Here is a 22,619-nt window from a genome sequence, read left to right as displayed (position 1 = left end):
AAAAAATATATATATATATATATTTAAAAATGTAAACAAATACATCGTTAGCTGGGGGAGGGGGAAGGAGTAAAAAAACCCAGAGAGCTGACCCAGTTTGTCATATTGGTCATCTAGGTCTAGGTAGATTTCCAGGTAAGAGCAGACGGGCCAGGAGTGGCCTATAGGGTTTGTTCAACCAAAGCCTCTCTACTGACAAATTTAATTACTCGTTACTGATTTATTCCTAATAATTTTATAAATTTACTAATTTACAAATAACTCTTTTGAGTTCTTACATGTGCCAGGCATTGTGCTAGGCCTGATCCAGGCTCAGATCGACGTTGTCCCCCTTTACAGATGTAGACACTGATGCCCGCTGAAGTTAGGTCTTTTGATTATAACCGAACTCTTCTGCAAGATGCGTCCAGGTACCCATGTTTGGTTCTACCCAGTCCATACTGGCTGGGAGACTGTCCCTGAATTCAGAGGGCCCGTTTAGTCAATTAAGAGCAAGTGAGCCTCGGTGTCCCCATCTGTGCAATGGGTGTCCCCGCCCAAGCTCCTTTTCCTCCCGCAGCCGGTGCTGGGTCAAAAGCGGGAGGCACCCGCCCAGTAAGGTGAGGACCGGAGGCTCTAGCGCAGATCTTCGGGCCGCGGCTGAGGGAGGACTCCTACAGGCGGCAGGGGGCGGGTTTGCGGCGGGGCCTGCCCGGGGGCGGGCGCCGTCTGGGAGGCCTGCGCGGCCATGGCGCTCCCGCTCGCAGCTCTGCGCGTCCTTCTGGGCGGCTTCTTCGCGCTCACGGGGACAGCAAAGCTCTCGGGGCAGATCTCCGCTCCGGTGTCGGAGCAGATGGTGAGCGGCGCGGTGTGGGTGGTTGGGCTGGGGGATCGGCCATGCGCGGCGGCGGCGGCGGCGGCGGCGGCGGTCTCTGCGACCCCGGCCGTGACCCCGGCGCCCTGCCAGCCCCGGCCCCGCGCCTCGCGGACCCGCCTGCTTTCAGGCCCGGGCTGGGGGAGAGCACCGGACCGCGACTTAGACGTGGGCCTCTTCCTGGGCAGTTCCTCTCTGGATTTTCCACAAGGGCGTTGGTGGCCTCAGGCAAATCTGGAACCCGAGCAGGACCCAGGGGGAGGGAGTGGGACCTGCTTGCCCGCCTTCGTTTGCTTCGATTCTTGGGAGGTTCATGAGGCAGGGGTTTTTTAAACCCCCAGCCGCTTGGCAGGATAGGAAACCCGCCCTGAATGTGAAGTGTATCTGCTAAAGGTTGCAGGCCACTCTGGAAGCAGGAACCAAATCCTGACTTTGAATCCCGAGAGGGAAGCATAGAAGTGGCCCTTCAGCTTTCTGTCTAGTTCCACACTCTCAAGAAAGCTTTCCTGTTCTTATGTCTATCAGTCTGCCCAGCCCCTCAGATAAGCCCCACTTCTAGGCCTGCCAGCCTCCCTCTCCCAGGCCTGGATTCTCCTCCTCCTTCTTCGCTTAGGGTGGTGGGTTGTTTGGGGAAGGACATCCTCAGAGCCAGACAGAGTTTTTCCCTTACAATCCTGGGTACAGGAGGTAGAGCTGAAATGGGGGAGCAGGAAAAGGTAGCCAACCTGAGGATTGAGATGTGGCCCAGGACAGAGTTTGACCCAGTGAGATGAGTCACTCACTTTGACACCCTCAACTCCCCTTCTAGCAACTGCCATGAGATCCAAGTCCCAGCATCTGATACTGAGTGAAATCTGTTTAAGGAACAACCTTCCCTTCCATCCCCTTCCTCATCTCCAAATATCCCCTGCCTGCTAGCCTGAAGAGAAACCAGGCCAGGCAAGGAAGAGAAGCTGTGGCGTCCCAAAGGCCTTGGTCCTAGATGAGAAGGCCCAAGTCTCGCTTCCCCTTCCTGGGATTTGGGGCTGGGTTGTAACCTGGTGAGAAAAACAGTCCATCTCTGTACCACCATTCAGCCCTTCTTGGAGCATAAAACCTATCCCTGATCCCAAAGCTCTGCTCCCTCGGGAGGCCCTGTCCTTTCCAGGCTGGCTGACTTCAGCCCTGGACTTGGCCTAGAGTAGTGACTTCTTTGCTAGGGGAGTCAAGGGCACTGGGACAGAGTGCCCCTGTGGAGCACCTGGGGAGTGGATCCTTGGTGACTGTGGCTGACAGGCATTCCCTGCCATCTCTAGAAAGCTCTGTTCGTGCAGTTCGCTGAGGTGTTTCCACTGAAGGTGTTCGGCTACCAGCCAGATCCCATGAGCTACCAAGTAGCTGTGGGCTGGCTGGAACTGCTGGCTGGGTTGCTGCTGGTCCTGGGCCCACCGATGCTGCAAGAGATCAGTAACTTGCTTTTGACTCTGCTCATGATGGGTAAGGGGGCTGCACCTGGGCTGGTGAAATGGGGACTTCTGGGGAAGGGTGACACAAAATTCTGGCTGTTCTCTTTACTGTTGCAATCCTTTTTCTCTGAAACCAGAAGCACTTCCTGCTCTATTGCAGTTTCCAAGGCCTTCAGATTAGGACAGTTTCTTTTTAAACCTAATCTAACACTTTGTCAAATATACTTTGTCTGTCATCAATTCTATTGGCTGCATGGTATTTTCATTATAATATATTGTAAATTAAAAGCCCCTACCCCTTTCTTTTCACCTCTACCCTGAAATGAGGGGATGGAGTAGCAGCTGCCACTGGACTCATGTGTCTGGCAGGTGGGAACAGAGAGCAAGGAATCTGGGCCCCCTGAACAGAAAGGCAGAGAATTTCCCTGTGGCCGGCATTCCTAGAGGGCCCCCTCATAGCAACTCTGCCCACAGGAACTGCTGATGTACAAAGACAGCTGCTGCTTCGAAGGCTAGACATCTTCAGGCGCTTCCGTTTCCTCTGGCCTTAAGTCACTATTGCTTCTGCCACCACTGCCCTTCTTCCAGGATTTCTTTCCATCTCTGTAGCTTCCCTCATTTCCAGATCTTTCCTGCACCTCCACCACCAACCCCTGGGCCTCCTTCCTTCCACTAGGATTGAGAAAGGAGAAGGATCAGGGAGAATTTGTTCCAAAATTCCCACCTACTCACCTACCTAACCTATTTGGTTGGATTGTTCCTGTTTCTTTCTTGCCAACTGAGAGGGGGCTACGTTCAAGAAACTTCTGATTTCTGGTTCTGCCTTCTCTGAGAGAGATGAATGCAGCTAGTTGAGGGTATTTGGGTATGTATGTGGGAGGGGAGTGTTCAAGAGAGGGCTTAAGCTGGAGTGGGTCAGCCTTGGCTGGAGGGCTCTGAGCCCCTGAATCCCCTGGGCACACCCAGGGGGGAGCCTCAGGGACCTCATTTTCCATTCTAGGGGCCATCTTCACTTTGGCATCTCTGAAAGAGTCACTGAACACCTGCATCCCAGCCATCATCTGCCTGGGGCTCCTGCTGCTGCTGGATATCTGCTAGCTCTTAGTCTAAACTAAAAAGATGTTCAGACCTACTAGGAAGAATTCTCCCAGTGAATTCAAGGACTTCTGGGAGTAGAGTGTCTCTTGCCTCTTCATGCCATGTCACTGTCAAAGCAGGAACATGGTGGAAGACAAGAATGCCACCTCATTGCCAATACTACCAAGGTCGGCCAGTGTTGAAGTAGACATCTGGTCTACCTGGCCCTGCTTTCTCGCTTAGATGGTTACCGCTCTTTTTTGAGGGGTACGTGTTACACATTCCAGCATTCCTCATGTCATTTGAAAATAGTAAATGTAAATCACCCAAAATTTTAATGCCCCAAGTAACTACTTTCAATTCCTTTGTGTAACTGTACCTTCCAACTTTTTTCTGCGCCTTTATTTAGATATTGTTTAATGAAAATGAGATTTTATATTTGACTTTATTACCTGCTTTTTAAGCCTAATACATTGTAATACCATTCCATGTCTCTTTTCCCTCATTGATATTAATGGCTGTGTAGTAGTCCGTTGTAAGGATGTACCATAATGTATTTATATGAGCTCCCACTAAGGAACATTTGTACTGTTCCCGATTTTTTGCTGTTGTAAACCTCACAGTGAATCACCTTTGCATACTTATTTTCTTTCCCTAGAAGTGAGGGTGCTGGTTCAAAAAGCATGCACATTTTAAAGGTTTCTGTTACATGCTTAGAATGTCCCCATTGAGCATGGCGGAGTATTGAGTACATCTGCTTCTGCCTGTGCCCTTCTGAACCACATGAGGTTTTCCCTGCCATTCCTTTTTATCTCATGCATTTTAGAATTGCAGGGGCTAACAAAGGTGGGCATCAAACTGTCGTTTTACAAGGCCTGAAACTGCCAGGGCACTCAGTGCAGTGCTCCTTGGACACCTACCTGGAGGCAGGAGACAGCCAACTCCAAGGGATGCTGTGTGTTAAAGCAGTGCTGGAAACCTGGGGTGAATCCCAGAGGTCCTAGACAGTTGTCAGAAGGGTGTGTGTGTGTGTGTGTGTGCATGTGTGTGACAATTCTCAGGGAAAGTGACCATGTTAGGGTACCTGCTATCACTTCACCAACCATCTTCACCTCAGTGGCGGTCTTTTGGGAGGTGATGTGCCTCCCATAAGAAACATAGTAAAGAAAAAAGAATTCTTTTGTTTTATGCAAATACACCAGCCACTAGCCTACGCATTGCTTTTCGGGGTAGGGACAGTGGCTTTTGGGAGCCCACAGGAGTGAAAGAATCTATGTATATTACTCCATTTCCTCTTCACTACGGAATGGGCATTTCTGCTCTGACACTTGAAACCTCAGTCAGGTTGGCACTCTTAGGGCTTCTTGTATCTGAAAGCACAGTGATGCAGTCTATCTATAGTAAGTGTATATATATGTAAGTGTATATATATATATATATAGTAAGTGTATATATATATATAGTAAGTGTGTATATATATATATATGTATGTATGTGTGTGTATATATATATTTATATATAGTAGCGTATGTATACTATATACACAGAGTATCAAAACAATAAGGACACTTTTAATCTCACAGAGGTCAAGAGATAACATAGCTTCATTTTCAATGAGTATTTTGGCTGCTTTATGTTGACATCAAGGACTGATATTCTTTCAGGTTTGTGCTCTGCTGCTTTTAATTTATTGACTACTGCCCTTGGGGTTACAAAATAGCTGCAGCAGCTCCAGACAGCACATTTGCACATAATATCCAAAGGTGAAAAGAGAGGGGAAATCTCTCTTAAAAGACCCTTAGGAGTTCCCGTCATGGCACGGTGGTTAACGAATCCGACTAGGAACCACGAGGTTGCGGGTTCGATCCCTGGTCTTGCTCAGTGGGTTAAGGATCCGGCGTTGCTGTGAGCTGTGGTGTAGGTTGCAGATGCGGCTCAGATCCCGTGTTGCTGTGGTTCTGGTGTAGGCCAGCGGCTACAGCTCCGATTGGACCCCTAGCCTGGGAACCTCCATATGCCGCAGGAGCGGCTCAAGAAAAGGCAAAAAGACAAAAAAAGACCCCTAGATTTCCCCTTCATATCCCACTGTGTAGAACTGTCACATTTCCATTCTTAGACCAGTCACTGGCAAGAGAAATGGGATTCCCAAGATGGACTTAGAATAGTTAAGATTTACCCACACTGGTCAAGTGGTCAGCAAAGAAGGGTAGATAGTGCTACTTACTAACTTATTTGCAAAATATGGATAATAATGGCAAATATTTCATTAAGATTTGTGAAGATTTAGGAGTTAAGTGCTTAAGTAGTGCCTGGCACATAATAAGCGCTCATCAGTAAATGCTATTAAATAGCGCTTGTCATTAAATAACTGTTTGTTCTCCAGATGAGAAAATGGATTCAGAAAACAAGTGCGTATATGTTACCTGAGGTTAGAATTAAGGTCTGACTGACTCCAGAACCCACACTTTCCAAAGCACCAGCTGCCAAAGTTGGAAGTGGGCAGGCATGGCACCCCTGCTCCCTTTACCTTGAAGGTAGATGGGGTGACTGAGCCAGTATGATTAAATCTGCACTACTTCACAGAATTGCCCCTCAGCATGAAAATTTTGAAGCCCTCGAAAGTAGAGCCTGGAAACCCTAGGATCCTGGCCTCTTACCATCTCTACCCCTTCCAGGATTCCACAGCCAGCCTGTCTCCAACCAGGACTTTAAGTAAAACCTCTCAGCTGGCATGAAGGCTCTTGTTTATCAAGGCTTGGCCTGTAAGCTGATTAGCAGCTACAGGGCCCCACAAGCTTGGTTGTAGGGCCCACCCGGCAGCTGCAGGAAAGGCAGGGTGCTGGAGAAGTAGGCTGGCCAGCTGGTATAGAGGAGCAGTTGGGATTGACAGCAGCAGGAGTATCTTTGGCGCAGGCAGTGCCTCCTCAGCCCAAGGAGAAGTAGGTCTTAGAAAATGGGCCCTTTTAACCACAGTCTAAACTTTGGCCAGGTCAGCATAAGGACATTCAACTGCAAGGCCTATCTCCCTCCCTGTGCCCCCTTGCCTTGAATTGACACTCCCTTCCCTTGGCACCCTGGCTGCATCCCACAAACCCAGCTCACAGTTGCCACAAGTGGACTCCAGCTGTTGGGCCCATTCTTCATGTCATGTCCTGGGATTAGTTGGTTGATGGGAGGGTCTAGGATGTGTGGGTGGGAGTGGATTCTGCTCTAGCTCAGCTCCTGAAGTCCAGGGCCCCAGAGAGAGCTGTAGCAGCCAGAAGAACAAGCGGTAAGAGAAGAATGATCTGGTGGGATGGCAGGGAGAGGTGCAGGGCGGAGCAGTTGGGAGCTAGAGCCATGGTGGGCAGAGCTGAGAGGGAGGGGGAGATGGAATACACACCCTCAGGGTCCCGGAAAGGACTGGCGCCTGAGAGTGTCAAAGGCAGAAGTACAAACTTTGATATTGGAGGATCCATGTTTGGGAACACCCTAGGAGTGTAACTATGTGCCAAAAATACAAAAAGGACATTGGCTTGTGCACTTACCCCCCTTGGGGAGAGGAGGCATGTGCAAGGTGTCTCTGTCTCTAACACTCTATGTGTGACTGTGTGGGTGTACACATTTATCCGTGCTGCCTGGAGGGGAAGGGAGCTAATGGTTATGAAGTATCTCTCCAGTGTCAGCCAGTGCTCAAAGTTTTACTCATGTTTTCTCATAATCCTCTCAATAACCTGTGAGGTAGGAATTTTAATCTCCATTTTACAGCAGAGAAGACAGGTTCAGTGAAGCTGAGTAATTTGCCCAAGGTCACGTGGCAGATAAATGTGTGTATTTAGAATCTGCCTCATTCCCAGGCCTGTGCTCTTTTTGCTTTGCTGCCCAAAGTTTCAAATCAAAACCAGGACTTGTTTGTGGTCAAAGACAAGGGAGAAGGAAACAGGCTGGAAGGCCTGAGAGATGTGAAACATTTTCAGCCCTGCACAAGGTGCTCCAGGCAAGCCCCAGGAGAGGACCTTCTCCAAGGTAAGTCCAAGGCCACTGTGCATCCCAAGACCGTAATAACTCCATCCATGCCTTGCTCCCCTCTCCCCCAACTGACCTGGATGGCACATGGAGTGAGCCGAGAAGATTGGGCTTTTTCTGGGAAGGACTCTATATTCCAGCCTAGCTTCTCCATAACTTCCCGTTGGCTCAGCCTTGCTTGGGCTTAATGTACATGCCTGTGCCCCACAAACTGGAACCATACTCTATCTGTGAGGGGCACCTCCACCCTCCCAGTCCCCAAGGTTGGAGATTTCCAAGCCATCTGGGATTCTAGCCTCTTCCTCATTTTCCACATCTTGTCACTATGCCTATTCTACTTCAAATTCACTCTGGAGTCTTTGCCTTCCTCTCCATCCCCTCAAGAACTGCTTGAGCTCGGTTCTCAGCCCTACACATGGGCTTTCGTAGTCTCCTCCCCCTGAGAAGAGAGGACTGGGACAGGGTGAGGGGGCGGGATGGGGGGCTTCTTGTGTGGCTAGCCTCCAGAGTGACCGCTTCTCCTCTCGACGGTCCAAGGTCCGAGATGAACAGCAGCGTTGAGGACCTGGGTGTTGGCAGCTGCAGCCCCTGGGACGACCCTGCTCGCTTCATCGTCGTGCCCGCGGCCTACGCCTTAGCGCTGGCCCTGGGGCTGCCGGCCAACGTGGCCGCCCTGGCGGTGTTCGTCCGCAGCGGCCGGCGCCTGGGTCAGGCCCTGCGTCTCTACCTGCTCAACCTGGCCCTGGCCGACGTGCTCTTCACGCTCACGCTGCCGCTGTGGCTCACCTACTACCTTGGCCCGGCCCACTGGCCCTTCCCGGAGGCCGCCTGCCGCGCGGCGGGGGCTGCCTACTACGTGTCCACCTACGCGGCCGTCTCCTTCGCCGCGCTCATCAGCGTGTGCCGCTGCGGCTCGGTGCGCCGGCCCGGGCCCAGGGCGACCGCCCGCTCGGCGCTGCGCCGCCGCGGGCCCGCCCGCGCCGCCTGCGCCGCCGCCTGGCTGGCGGGCCTGGCCTGTGCAGCGCCCTCGCTGGCCGCCCCGCACGCGCTGCGCCCCGGACCCGGCGGCTCCGCTCGCTGCCTGGAGCGCGGCTGGGCGCGTGCGGGCCTGGCCTACGCCACCGTGGCCTTCTTCGCTGCCGCCTTCCTTCTGGTGCTCGCGGCCTACGTGAGCCTGGCGCGGGCGCTCGCGGCGCCCTCGGGCCCGGGCCCGGGCCCGGCCCCCACCGGCCCGCACCGGCGCGCGGCCAGGACCATGGTGCTGGGGCTCTTGCTGGTCTTCGCCCTCTGCCTGGCGCCCTACCACCTGCTGCTGGCGCCGTGGGTGGCCGGGCAGGAGGGCGCCGCGGGCCCCGACGGCGGCGGGTGCCGCGCCGCCTCCACGCTCGACGTCCTGCACACTCTCAGCCTAGCGCTGCTAAGTCTCAACAGCTGTCTAGACCCGCTCATCTACTGCTTCTCCGTGCGCCGCTTCCGCCAGGACTGCTGGGCGTTGAGCTGCCTCCCGGGAGTGGGGGTGCCCGGGGCGCACGCGGCCTCTTTGTCCTCCTCGGCCTCCTAGAGCGGGCCTTGGCCTGCTGTCTGCTTCACTACTGCCACCCTCTCAGTGGCGTCCTGGGTGGAGAAAACTCTTTGGAAGGACCTAGAATCCAATCCCGATGCAGCCACATACTAGCCTCGGTAGCTGTAAACCTCTGGGCTCTGACCAAAAGGGAAAGAACATTCTTTGAACCCGAATGTTCCCAAGACTTTGCCAGCTTTTGGATCCACATAAATGCGATTGCTTTTTAAATCTCCTGGGATGAAACCCGAGGTCCTTAAAAGGGCCTGAAAGGCCTAACTGGCTTCTGTTTCCCTCTCAGCATCCTCTCATCCTCATCCTCCTTCTTCTCTGCCACCTCTGCCCCTTTCCGCAGCTTAAGTCACTTTCTCGGTCCCTGGAATAGACCTGTTTCCTGCCCTTCAAGGCCTTTGCACCTAACTGCCAGGAATGATATCCTTCTCTCTCCCTCGGTAAATTAATCTCTTTTCCCCCTCACCTCCTCAAAAGCAACTATAGGGAAGGCTTTCTAGACCAGCGCCATACACACCATACCCTAGACTGGATTAGGTATGATTGCTCCTTTATAGCTCTTTCCATAATTGCAATCAACAATTAATTCTTTTTCTTTTCCTTGGCTGTGACCCTGGCATGCAGAATTCCTGGGCCAGGGATAGAACCCAGCCACAACAGCACCTGAGCATCAGCAGTGACAATGCTGGATCCTTAACTGGCTGAGCCACCAGGGAACTCCCAATTTTTTTCCCTTTGTTCCTTCTCTTTTCAGAATATATTCATGTTGAGCCATAAGAAAGTGCTGTTGTTTTTTTTTTAGTCCAAAAACGTCGAATAGTGGCAATTTTGTTTTCATCCAATTCAACTTAAACTCCATGTTTGTCTTATTTACTGCTTGCTACTGTGCTTTGCATGTAGTAAGACCTCAATATGTCAGAAGAATACATGAAACCTGAATATATCATTAACTTAACATGCTCAAGGACTCACTCAGACCTTCCAGTCTCTGGTAGATTTTCCTCAAGTGCCTCTGTGATTTTCCAAGCTTGTATTACCCAGATGCATTCCTGACCCGGTCCTGATGATTTCTTCCTTCTGCTGTTGCTGGATACCTGCAAGTCTGCCATCACCTCCACTGTGCCAAGACTCCTGTGCCAAGACTTGGTGATAACCAAGCTGGAGATCCGTCCTGCTATTAGTTGGGATAGGGATCAGCCAGACTCACTGCCTTCTGCTTCGGCTGAGCTGGGACTCTGTCACTGGGTGCAAATCCCTGCCAATGGCTCTGGCCACCAGTACTTTCCCTCCTTGTATCTTGATGACTCAGCAGTTGGCTTCAAGTGGGGAAGGGAACCACTCTCTCTCCTCAGCCGTGCTATTGGGGGCCCCATAGCAAGACTGCTTAGGTCTCAAGGAGTTTACCTTAACAAGGGAGGGCTGCGTGTTCATGTTGCCAAGTTGGCTGGGTTGGGAAGGGTTTACAAATCAGCCACCATGTCTTACGGACCTCAGGCCCTATTGCTGAATTTGCCTTCTAATGGTAAATTTGGTAAATTTCTTTTTAAAAAAATTTATATTATAGTTGATTTACAATGTTCTGTCAATTTCTACTGTATAGCAAAGTGAATATAGTTCCCTGTACTATACAGCAGGACCCTATTTATCCATTCTAAATGTAATAGTTTGTACCTACTAACCCCAAACTCCCAGTCCATCCCAATCCCTCCCCCCTCCCTTTGGCAACCACAAATCTGCTCTCCATGTCTGTGAAACTGTTTCTGTTCTATAGATAGGTTCATATGTGCCATATTTTAGATTCCACATGTAAGTGATATCGCATGGTATTTGTCTTCTTTCTGACTTCGCTTAGTATGAGAATCTTGATGTTGCTGCAAATGGCATTACTTTGTTCTCTTTTATGGCTTAGTAGTATTCCATTATGTATATGTACCACATCTTCTTATAAATTCCTTCTTTTAATTTTGATAAATTACCTTTCGGTCCCTAATTCCTCCTTTAAATATTTTCTTTTACATTTTAAAAGTAATGCATGTTTATGAAAATAAGTTCAGTTCCCTTCTGGCACAGTGGGTTAAATATTCAGTGTTGTCACTGCAGTGACCCAGGTCACTGCTATGCCACAGGTTTGATCCACATCCTGCAGGTGTGCCACCCCCCCCACCTCTGCATAAAGAAATTAAGTTCAAAGCAGTAGAGAACAATGCAAAATAGAAAATAAAGCAACCCCCAGAGGTAACCACTGTTCAGTTTCTTGTGTAGATCTTTCCCGAGGTTTTCTATTGCAGTACAAAATATATATATAGTCAATTTCCTTCAAAAATCCACACATGGGATAGTATTAGAAGGCTATTCTGGGCTTTTCTCTTTTAATATATCTTGTACATCTTTTTATATCAGCACATATAGATCTACCTCATTCTTCTTAACAGATGCAGAGTATTTATTTCACTCGATTGGTCCCCCTGTTGATGGACAGTTGTTTCCATTATTTTACTGTGGTACACAATGATGCAATGAGTGTCCTTGTCCACAAATCTTTACACACTTCCAAGTCTGTAGAATAAATTCCTGGCAATAAAATTACTGTCTCAAAAAGTATGTGTATGCACTTAAATTGCTTAATTACATCACCAATTTCCCTCCCAAAGTGTGGCACCAATTACATACCCATCGATAGCATGTAACCATCCCCATTTTACCACACCCTCACGGGGACTGGATATTATCACCTGCCTCCTTCTTGAATCTGAACTCTTGTCTGCATTTCAACTCTGAGCATGGTTAACTTGTTTCTTTTTCCTAGAAGGCTTCTCAGTCTCCTCCATATCTATTGGAAACCCAGTGGGGCGCGGGAGTGGGAAAAGAAAGGGCATTGCCTGAGACCTCACACCAGCCAATCCCTAGTGTATCTGGCTTCCTGGAGAAATTAACCTGAAAGCCCAAATACACACTGATAGATCCACAGTAGTTGTTGTCTCTCCTTTCTTGGAAATTAGGTTGGCTTATTCCATGCAGTGCTGACCATCATCTCAGGCCAAGGCCAGGAGACAGCCTGGGCCCACATCACTTCACTTGGTCAGGTGGAATGAATTGCTCAGCCCCACAGGCTGTGCAAATCTGGGTTTCTGAGAAATGATCCTGTGTCCACACTAGAGCCCGCTGAATCTCCTGAGGCTGAGTTTGATTCTGTCCAAATAAAAAATGATCCCCTGTTGCATCATCCTTCCCTGTAGTCTTGTACTGTCTTCCTTTTGATGTGACTTTTCCCTTAGTAAACTTGTCAGTTCCCTTTGGGAAATGTTTAGCTTAGTCTTCTGTGTTTGACCTGGAGAAAAAGAATTTGAGAGTTGATTGCCTCTGGGAGGACAGACACAGTGGAAGGACAGCCTCTGTCTGGAGTTACAGTGTGTGGGAATTACCCTCCTCTCTCCTTGTTGACTCAGGAGAGTAGAAACCTGGGGTGAGGACCCAGAGGCAAAGAGCCTGAGGTATGAGAGAGAGCAGATGCTTTGTATTGTCAATCCTTTTGGATTCTTGGTTACCTTACTTATTCTAAACTTTCAAAAATTTGACCAAAGACCTTCCCTCAATCCAGGATGGAGAAGAGTGAGCCTAGGTTGGTCCTTGATTAGATGCCAGACACTGTCTTTCTCTAGGATCCAGGAAAAGCTCATCTGTCAACTGTTTTCAGCAGCTAGGGGGAGTCTAGGGTGTGTTTTCAGTATGCCCAAGACCCCTCCTCCTCCTGATAGGGCCAAGGATAGCCAAATCCTACCCCTGCCCACCCAGGCCACACCCTGTGGCTGTGCGGTCCTAACGTGGTGGCGGGGGGAGTTGCTCCTGACACAGAGAGGAGAGCCTCCCTTCTCTTTTGGACCTGCTCTTTCTCTCAGCTCAATTACAGTCCAGATCTCTGAACCCCATCGAACCCTGTTCCTGCCTTTGGCTAGGGCTGCTCCAGGTTCTTGGCTCTGCACACACTTGCCTGGGGTCCATCAGAAAGCCCTCCATCCTCTGTGACCCTGTGTGCTCTTCCTGAGTCCTCACCTCCACACCAGGCCACACCTGTTCCCTCTGCCTCTGTAGGGAAACCTGTCAGACTGCAGCTTTTTTGTTGTTGTTGGGGGGGCCACACCTGTGACATATGGAATTAATTTCCCAGGCTAGGGGTCGAAGCAGAACTTCAGCTGCTGGCCTACACCACAGCCACAGCAACACAGGATCCAAGCCGCATCTTCGACCTACCCCGCTACTCATGGCAATGTCGGATCCTTAACCCACTGAGCGGGGCCAGGGATCTGACCATGTCCTCATGGATACTAGCTGGGTTTGTTACCTCTGAGCCACAACAGGAACTCCTAGTTATTTTATTCTTCAGCTCTCTTTGGTGCTTCTATTCTAATTCTTTGTTGAAATGCTCATTGTATTCATCCATTCTTCTCCCAAGTTCAGTGAGTAACTTTATGGTCACTACCTTGAACTATTGGGTAGGTTGCTTATCTTCACTATGTTTAGTTCTTTTTATGTGGTTTGTTTTGTTCTCTTATTTGGAACATATTCTTCTGTCTCCTTATTTTGCCCTATTCTCTGTTTTATTTCTATGTATTAGGTAGGACAGTTATATTTCCCAATCTTGGAGGAGTGGCCCCATGTAGGAGATGACCTATGGGGCCCAGTAGCATGCTCTCCCCTGGTCACCAGGACTATATATTCTAGGGCTGCCCCTATGTGGGCTTCATGAGCTCTTGTGCTGTGATGAGGCCAACTACTGTGGACAAGAATGGTAGGGGAGTTTAGTGCCTGGCCCAGTTGTATGCCAGGCTCTTGTGATGGCTGTGTCCTCATTGGAGGGCAGAATAGACTTCCTGTGTAGCTGGTTGTGGGGCCTGGGGGAGGGGAAATTGGGGCTGGCGAAAGCCTACAGGTGGGTGGGACCAGGTCCCCAGCACTAATAGTCTAGAGGGAGGATTCCAAAATAGTGCTTGCCAGCACTGGTGTTATTGCAGTGGAATGAACTCGCCAAAATGGCTGCTGCCAGCATCTCCATCCCTAGGGGAGAGTCTCAGTTGCTTCTTTCCTCTTAGGAAGGCACTCAGTACCAGCAATGGGTCTGACCCAGGCTCCTTTCAAACCAATGCTGCTGTACTTGGATTCATAGCACGTGAGGTTTTTGAATGCCTCCTTTAAGAGCAGAGTCTCTTTCTTATAGTCTTCTGGCTCTGCTGAAAGTTCCACTAATTTTCAAAGTCCACCTTGTCCACCTCCCTCTAAATATTTTCTAATTTTCCTCATGATCTCTTCTTTGATCCATTTGTTGTTTAAAAGAGTATTGTTGGAATTCCCGTTGTGGCTCAGCTAGTTAAGAACCCGACTAGTATCCATGAGGATGCAGGTTTGATCCCTGGCCTCTCTCAGTGGGTTAAGGATCTGGCATTGCTGCAAGCGAAGATTGCAAATGCAATTCGGATCCCATGTCACTGTGGCTGTGGCGTAGGCTGGCAACTGCAGCTCCAATTCAACTTCTAGCTCATGAACTTCCATATGCCACAGGTGTGGCCCTAAAAAGGAAAAAAGTGTATTTTTTACTCTCCACAACTTTGTACCTTTTCCAGTTTTACTTTTGTTATTGATCTGTAACTCACCCTTTTGTGGCCAGAGAGATACTTTGTTGATATCCATTTTTAAAAATCTAGTGAAACTTAATTTGTGGCCTAACATATAGTCTATCTTGAAAAATAGCCCATGTGTACTTGAGAATAGCATGTATGCTGTTGTTGATAGAGTGTTCTGTACATGTCTATTAGATCATTTTGGTTTATTGTGGTGTTTAAGTCTTCTATTTCTTTACTTCTGTCTGGTTGTTCCATCCGTTATTGAGAGTGAGGTATCAAAATCTTTAACTATTATTGTAAAACTCTCTAGTCCTCCCTTCAATTCTTTTAGTTTTTGTGTCACATATTTTGATTGTCATTAGGTGGTAAAACTTATAATTGTTCTGTCTTCTTGCTGTATTAAACCGTTTAGTAACATATAATGTCCTTTTTGTCTCTTGCAAACTTTTAAAATTTAAAGTTTATTTTGTCTGATATAAGTATAAACATTCTTGTGCTCTTTGGTTACTATTGCATGAAATGTCATTTTCCATATATTCACTTTCAGCCTGCTTGTGTCTTTGTTTGTTAGGTGAGTCTCATGTAAATAGCATATAGTTAGGTCATGTGTTTTTATCCATCTTACTAAACTCTGTCTTTTGATTGGAGAGTTTAATTTAGTTCCATTTAAAGTAATTATTGTTACTCACATCTGTCATTGTGCTATTTTGTTTTCTATATGCCTTCCAGCATTTTTGTCCCTCATTTGTTGCATTGCTGTCTTCTTTTGTGTTCAGTTGTTTTTTTAGTGAAATTATTTAGATTTCTTTTTCATTTCCTTTTATGTATATTCTAGGGCTATTTTCTTTGTGGTTTCCATGGGGATTACATTTAACATCCTAAAATTATAACATTGTAATTTGTATTTATACCAGCTTAACTCCAATAACATAAAAACTTTGCTCCTTTATACTGCAGTCCTCATCCCTTGCAGTTGTTGATGTCACAAAATTGTATCTTTATACAGTGCATGCTCAAAAACATAAACTATTAGTTCTTTTAAATGCATTAGTATCCTAAATTTTGTAGAAAATAAGATTTGGAGTTACAAACCAAAGGTACAGTAATACCAGCTTTTACACTAATAATTGTTTTTAAAAATGTATTTGTCTCTTAAAATCATGTAGAAAACAAACAAAATACAGTTTTAAGCCATTGTTACAATAATAATTACTTTTGTAATTGACCATGTGGGAGTTCCTGTCTTGGCTCAGTGGTTAATGAACCCGACTAGTCACCACGAGGTTGTGGGTTCGATCCCTGGCCTTGCTCAGTGGGTTAAGGATCTGGCATTGCCGTGAGCTATGGTGTAGGTTACAGACACGGCTTGGATCCCACATGGCTGTGGCTGTGGCTGTGGCTGGCAACTACAGCTCTGATTGGACCCCTAGCCTGGGAACCTCTGTATGTTGCAAGTGCGGCCCTAAAGTAATAGTAATAATAATTAGAAAATAATAATAATAATAATTGACCATGTGTTTGCCTTTACTGATATCTTTATTTTTCCATAAAGCTTCAAGTTACTATCTAGTGTCCTTTCATCTCACCTTGTAAGATGCCCTTGAGCAGATATAGTGGTAACAATCTCCTTTAGCTTTTGTTTATCTGAATATCTTTATTTTATTTTATCCCACATTTTTGAAGGACAGTTTTGTCAATATAAGATTCTTAGTTGACAGTTTTTTCTTTTAGCACTTTAAATATATTGGCCACTCTCATAAGTTTTGTGAGAAATTTGCTGATAATCATATTAGCATTCCTTTGTATATGACAAGTCATTCCTCTCTTGCTGCTTTCAAGATTCTCTCTCCCTGTCTTGATCTTTTGAAAGTTTGATTATAATGTGTCTCAGGTTTTTTTTGTTTGTTTGTTTGTTTTGTTTTGTTTTGTTTTAGTTTAGATCTTACATGGAGATCGTTGGAAGTCTTGGATGTTTATATTTGTGTGTTTCATCATATTTGGGTAGTTTTCAGCTAGAAGTTCTTCAAATATTCTCTCTGCCCCTTTGTCTCTCTCCACTCCTTCCCATGATGCATATGTTGGTCCAAATGATAGTGTCCCACAGATCTGATGGATTGTTCTTTTTTTTTGTCTTTTCTAGGACTGCACCCATATGGAGGTTCCCAGGCTAGGGGTCGAATTGGAGCTGTAGCCGCCGGCCTACGCCAGAACCACAGCAATGTGTGATCTGAGCTGCGTCTGCAACCTACACCACAGCTCACAGCAACGCCGGATCCTTAACCCACTGAGCAAGGCCAGGGATCGAACCCGCAACCTCATGTCTCCTAGTCGGATTCATTAACCACTGTGCCACGACGGGAACTCCCTTTTTTTTTTTTGTCAGATTGTTCACTTTTCTGCAGTCTTTTCTCTTTCTGTTCCTCAGCCCCAATAATTTCTATTGTCCTATCTTCAAGTTCATTAATATTCTTCTGCCTGCTCAAATCTGCTTTTGAATTCCTCTAGTGAATTTTTTATTTCAGTTATTGTACTTTGCATCTTCAGAATCTCTTTTTGGTTTCTTTTAGATTTTCAGTCTCTTTATTGGTATTTTCATTTTGTTCATACATTGTTTCCTTGATTTACTCCACATCTTCCTTTAGTTCCTTGAGCATCTTTTTTTCTTTTTAGGGCTGCACCCATGGCATATGGAGGTTCCCAGGCTAGGGGTCCAATTGGAGCTCCAGCTCCTAGTCTACTACACTGCCACATCAATGCCAGATCTGAGCCTCTGCGACCTACACCACAGCTTATGGCAGTGCTGGGTCTTTAACCCACCGAGCAAGGCCAGGGATCAAACCCACATTCTCATGGATACTATCCTAACCCACTGAACCACAATGGGAACTCCTTTTGAGTATCTTTGAGGAAGTTATTTTAAAGTCTTTGTCTAGTATACTACCATTAGTTTTTTTTTTTTTTTGGTCTTTTTGCCTTTTCTAGGGCAGCTTCCGCGGCATATGGAGATTCCCAGGCTAGGGGTCTAATTGGAGCTGTTGCCGCCGGCCTACCAGAGCCACAGCAACACGGGATCCAAGCCGAGAATGTGAGCTACACCACAGCTCATGGCAACGCCTGATCCTTAACCCACTGAGCAAGGCTAGGGATCAAGCCCGCAACCTCATGGTTCCTAGTTGGATTCGTTAACCACTGCACTGGGACGGGAACTCTCCATTAGATCTTTTTTAGGAATAGTTTATATTGGTTTGTTTTTCTTCCTTTGAATGGACCTCACTTTCCTGTTTCTTTGTATGCCTAGTGATTTTTTGCTGAGCACTGTAGTAACACGGGAAATTAGATTCTTCCCCTTTGCCAGGGTTTTCTGGTTTTTGTTTTTTTATTTTTTGGCCACACTGCAGCATATAGAGTTCCCAAGCCAGGGCTCAAATCTGAGCCACAGATGCAGTCTACACCACAGCTATGGCAATGTCAGATCCTTTTACCCTCTCTGTGGGGCCAGGGATAGAACCTGTGTCTTGGCACTACAAAGACACTGCTGATCACATTGCACCACAGTGGGAACTCCTCTGGGTTTTTGTTTATTTTTTCATTTTTGTTTTTGTAATTTTTTTTTTGCCACACCTGTGGCACACAAAAGTTCCAGGCTAGGTATCAAGCCCACACCACAGCTGTAACCAGAGCCACAGCAAGGACAATGCTGGAGCCTTAACCCACTGAGCCATGAGGGAACTCCTTGTTTTTGTTTTTATAATTGTAGGCTGTCTCTGTGCTGGTGATCAGCCTGAGTTGTAAACTAAATGCCTTTTTAGATCGTTTCTGAGGCTTTTTGTCGAACTGTGTGGTCACTTCCTTTCTTTTCATGTAAATGCAATTGCTTTTTATGTCCTTGTCTTATTTATTTATTTATTTATTTATTTATTTATTTATATGGCTGCACCCACAGCATATGGAAGTTCCTGGACTGGGGATTGAATCCAGGCTGCAGCTGTGACCTATGCCACAGTTGCAGCAATGCCAGATCTTTAATTCACTGCACATGGCATGGGGACTGAACCCATGCCTCCACAGTGACTCAAGCTGCTGCAGTTGGATTCTTAACCCGCTCCATCAAATGTCCTTTCTTTTTTTTCTCTTTTCTTTTTAGGGCTGCACCTGTGGCATGTGGAAGTTCCCAAGGCTAGGGGTTGAATTGGAGTTGTAGCTACCAGCCTATGTCACAGCCAAGGGTTCCAAGCTGTGTCTGCAACCTATACCACAGCTCATGGCAACATCTGAACCTTAACCCACTGAGCAAGGCCAGGGATTGAACCTGCATCCTCATGGATACTAGTTGGGTTCATAACCCCCTGAGATGCAACAGGAACTCTGAAATGCTCTTTTCTTTAATGTCTGGCTCCCAAAATAGAAAAAAGGGAAAGTGAAGGTGGGAAAAAAGGCCACTAGCTCTTTAAATCCCCTGAAAGTCACTTCAGTCAAGGAGGAGAGTCTTGCAACAATGAAGGGAAGTGCAACAACATCACCTTCCTTTGTCTGTACCTCTGTAATCGGAAGCAATTAACAACCAGAGCATGGATCCCCTGTATTTCACCGACAGGATCATTTTTGCTACTACATGCTATATGCACACTGCTCCAGGAATATATGCACAACTGCCTGCTACCTGACTGAGTGGTGGGTATGGGTCACTTATTATGCTAAGAGCTGAAATAGACCAAAATTAACCATAATTTACTGCTGAGGTTTTCCCAAGAAATTGGGAGTCTTCAACAGACTCCAGAGCACCAAAGTTGTTACAGCAGACATATTCTGCCAGTGAAATTGTTGTCTAGATGGTAGACAGATTCCTGGAACTTCCTCCTTTATCATCCTCCCAGAGTCCTCCCCAGCAACAAACTGTTATTACATATATTGTGAACTACTAGAAGAAAATATAGAAGTCAAAAATAGCTATTGCATCATTAATTTAATACCTATTGCTAGAAGAACAATATTTTATTGGGATATACATTATAGTCAGTAAAGGGCACAAATATTGTGTACAAATCAATAAATTATTACATATGTATTTGGTATCCAGGTGAAGATACAAAAACTTCCAGTATCCTATCAAGTTTCCCTTATGTACTGTGTCACTTAATATCTCCCAAGAGACAACCACTATTCTAAATTCTATCACCATACAGTAGTTTTGTCTGTACTTTATATTAAAATGAAATCATGCATACTATATATAGAAGGTTCTAGAGATGTGATAAAAAATGATTAAAGCTAATGAATGAATTTGGTAAAGTTGCAGGATACAAAATTAATATACAGACATCTGTTGTGTTTCTATACATTAACAGCAAACTATTAGAAAGAGAAATTAATAAAATAATCTCATTTACAATTCCATCAAAAAGAATAAAATATCTAGGAATAAATCTAACTGAGAAGGTGAAATACCTGTATTCAGAAAGTTATCAGACATTGATGACAGAATTGAAGATGACATAAACAAATGGAAAGATACACCATGTTGGGAGTTCCTGCTGTGGCACAGCAGTTAACAAATCTGACTAGTATCCATGAGGTTGTGGGTTCAACCCCTGGCCTTGCTCAGTGGGTTAAGGATCCGGCATTGCCATGAGCTGTGGTGTAGGTCACAGATGTGGCTTGGATCCCCAGTTGCTGTGGCTCTGGCATAGGCTGGTGTCTACAGCTCTGATTAGACCCCTAGCCTGGGAGCCTCTATGTGCCACGGGAGCAGCCCTAGAAATGGCAAAAAGACAAAACAACACCAACAAAAAAAGATATACCACATTCACAGATTGGAAGAATTAATATTGTTAAAATGAACATTTTGTCCAAGGCAATTTATAGATAAACGCAATCCCTACCAAATACCAAAATACAAAAAACACTAAAGGCATTTTTCATAGTACCAGAACAAATAACTGTAAAATTTGTAAGGAAACACAAAAGACCAAAAAAAAAAAAAAAAAGCTGAGGTGATCACACTCCCTGGTTTAAAACTATACTACAAACTATAGTAATCAAAATAGTATGGCACTGGCACAAAAACAGACACATCGACCAATGGAATAAAATAAAATCCCAGAAATAATCCCATGTTTTATGTTCAATTAATCTAAACAAAGGAGACAAAAATATACAACAAGGGAAAGACAGCTTCAATAAATGGTGTTGGAATACTAGACAGCCATATGCAAAAGAATCAAACTGAACTACTCTCTCACACTGTATACAAAAACAAACTTAAAATGAATTAAAGACTTACATGTAAGGCCTGAGACCATAAAACTCCTAGAAAAAAACAGGAAGTATGTTCTTTGACATTGGTCTTAGCAATATTTTGGGGGACGTATCTCCTCAAGCAAGGGAACCAAAAGCAAAAATAAACAAAGTGGGACTACATAAAACTAAAAAGCTTTTGCACAGTGAAGGAAACGATCAACAAAACAAAAATACAGCTTACTGAATGGGTGAAGATATTTGCAAGTGATATATCTGATAAGAGGTTAATATCAAAAATATGCAAAGAATTTCTACAACTCAACATAAAAATAAAACCAAACAGCTCGATTTAAAAATGGGCAGGAGTTCCCATTGTGGCACAGTGGAAACGAAGCTAAGTAGGAAACATGAAGTTGCAGGTTTCATCCCTGGCCTCGCTCAGTGGGTTAAGGATCTGGCATTGCCATAAACTGTGGTTTGGGTCACAGATGCAACTTGGATCTGGCATTGCTGTGGCTATGGCATAGGCTGGCAGCTGTAACTCGCATTCGACCCCTGGCTTGGGAACTTCCATATACCATGGGTGTGGCCCTAAAAAGTAAAATAATAATAATAATAATTAAAGCTGAGTGAAAACAAAAACACAGCATATGACATAGTAAATGCAGTGCTAAAGGGGAAATTTATAGGTATAAATATTACTTAAAAATACTAGAAATATATCAAATCAACAACTTAAATTTACAACTTAAGGAAATAGAAAAGGAAGAACAAACTGAACCCAAAGCAAGCAGAATGAAGAAGGCTATAAATATTAAACCATAAATAGGTCAAATGGAAAATAAAAAACAATAGGGAAAAATGAACGAAACCAAAGTTGTTTCTTTGAAAAGATTAACCAAGTTGACTGAACTTTATCCTTTAGCTAAATGGATTAAGAAAATAAGTGAAGGGAGTTCCTGTCTTGGCGTGGCGTGGTGGTTAACGAATCTGACTAGGAACCAAGAGGTTGCAGGTTTGACCCCTGGCCTTGCTCAGTGGGTTAAGGAGCTGGCATTGCTGTGAGCTGTGGTGTAGGTCGCAGATGTGGCTCAGATCCTGTGTTGCTGTGACTCTGGCATAGGCCAGCAGCTCCAGCTCCAATTGGACCCCTAGCCTGGGAACCTCCACATGCCATATGCCACGGGAGCGGCCCTAGAAAAAAGACAAAAAAAAAAAAGAAAATAAGTAAAGAGTTCCCTTGTGGTACAGTGGGTTAAGGATCCAGCATTGTCACCACAGTGGCCCAGGTCTCTACTGTGGTGTAGGTTTGATTCCTGACCTGGAAACTTCCACATGCCATGGGCACGGACAAAAAAAGAAAGAAAAAAAAAGAGAAATTCAAATTACTAATTAATTACTATTGAAGCATTCAAATTCAGATATGAAAGTGGGGACATTACTACTGATTCTAGAGAAATAGAAAGGATTATAAGAGAGTACTCTAAACAACTGCATGCCAAAAAGGGGATAACCTAGAGAGAAGGATAAATTCCTAGAAATATGAAATCTACCATGGCTAACTCATGAAGAAATAGAAAATTTAAATTTACCTATTACTATTAAGGATATTGGATTAGTAATCAGAACTCTCTCAACAAAGACATATCTTGGACCTTATGGGTTCTCTGAGCAATTCTACTATACATTTAAGGTAAAACTAATACCAATCCTCAAATTTTTCCAAAAAATTGAAGAAGAGGGAACATTTACTAACTCATTGTATGAGGTCATTATAACCCTGATACCAAAAGCCACACAAAGATACTATAAGA

The 22,619-nt window shown here is 45.7% G+C and overlaps 2 protein-coding genes across 2 annotated transcripts; both read left to right on the top strand.

Annotated features, from left to right (window-relative positions):
• The first annotated feature begins 673 nt into the window (after positions 1-673).
• TMEM35B (transmembrane protein 35B) lies at positions 674-3,864 on the top strand. The gene is made up of 3 exons (XM_047793272.1): positions 674-835; positions 2,149-2,329; positions 3,299-3,864. The coding sequence occupies exons 1-3, from the start codon at positions 728-730 to the stop codon at positions 3,394-3,396; spliced, it is 387 nt and encodes a 128-aa protein (XP_047649228.1). The 5' UTR covers positions 674-727; the 3' UTR covers positions 3,397-3,864.
• Positions 3,865-7,924: 4,060 nt separating this feature from the next.
• Positions 7,925-8,941, top strand: LOC125133350 (platelet-activating factor receptor-like). The gene has a single exon (XM_047791465.1). The coding sequence runs from the start codon at positions 7,925-7,927 to the stop codon at positions 8,939-8,941; it is 1,017 nt and encodes a 338-aa protein (XP_047647421.1).
• The last annotated feature ends 13,678 nt before the right edge of the window (positions 8,942-22,619 follow it).

This window comes from Phacochoerus africanus, chromosome 8 (assembly GCF_016906955.1).
Source record: "Phacochoerus africanus isolate WHEZ1 chromosome 8, ROS_Pafr_v1, whole genome shotgun sequence".
NCBI lineage: Eukaryota > Metazoa > Chordata > Mammalia > Artiodactyla > Suidae > Phacochoerus > Phacochoerus africanus.
The sequence above is the reverse complement of the archived record's forward strand: the minus strand, read 5'-3'. Positions and strand labels throughout refer to the sequence as shown.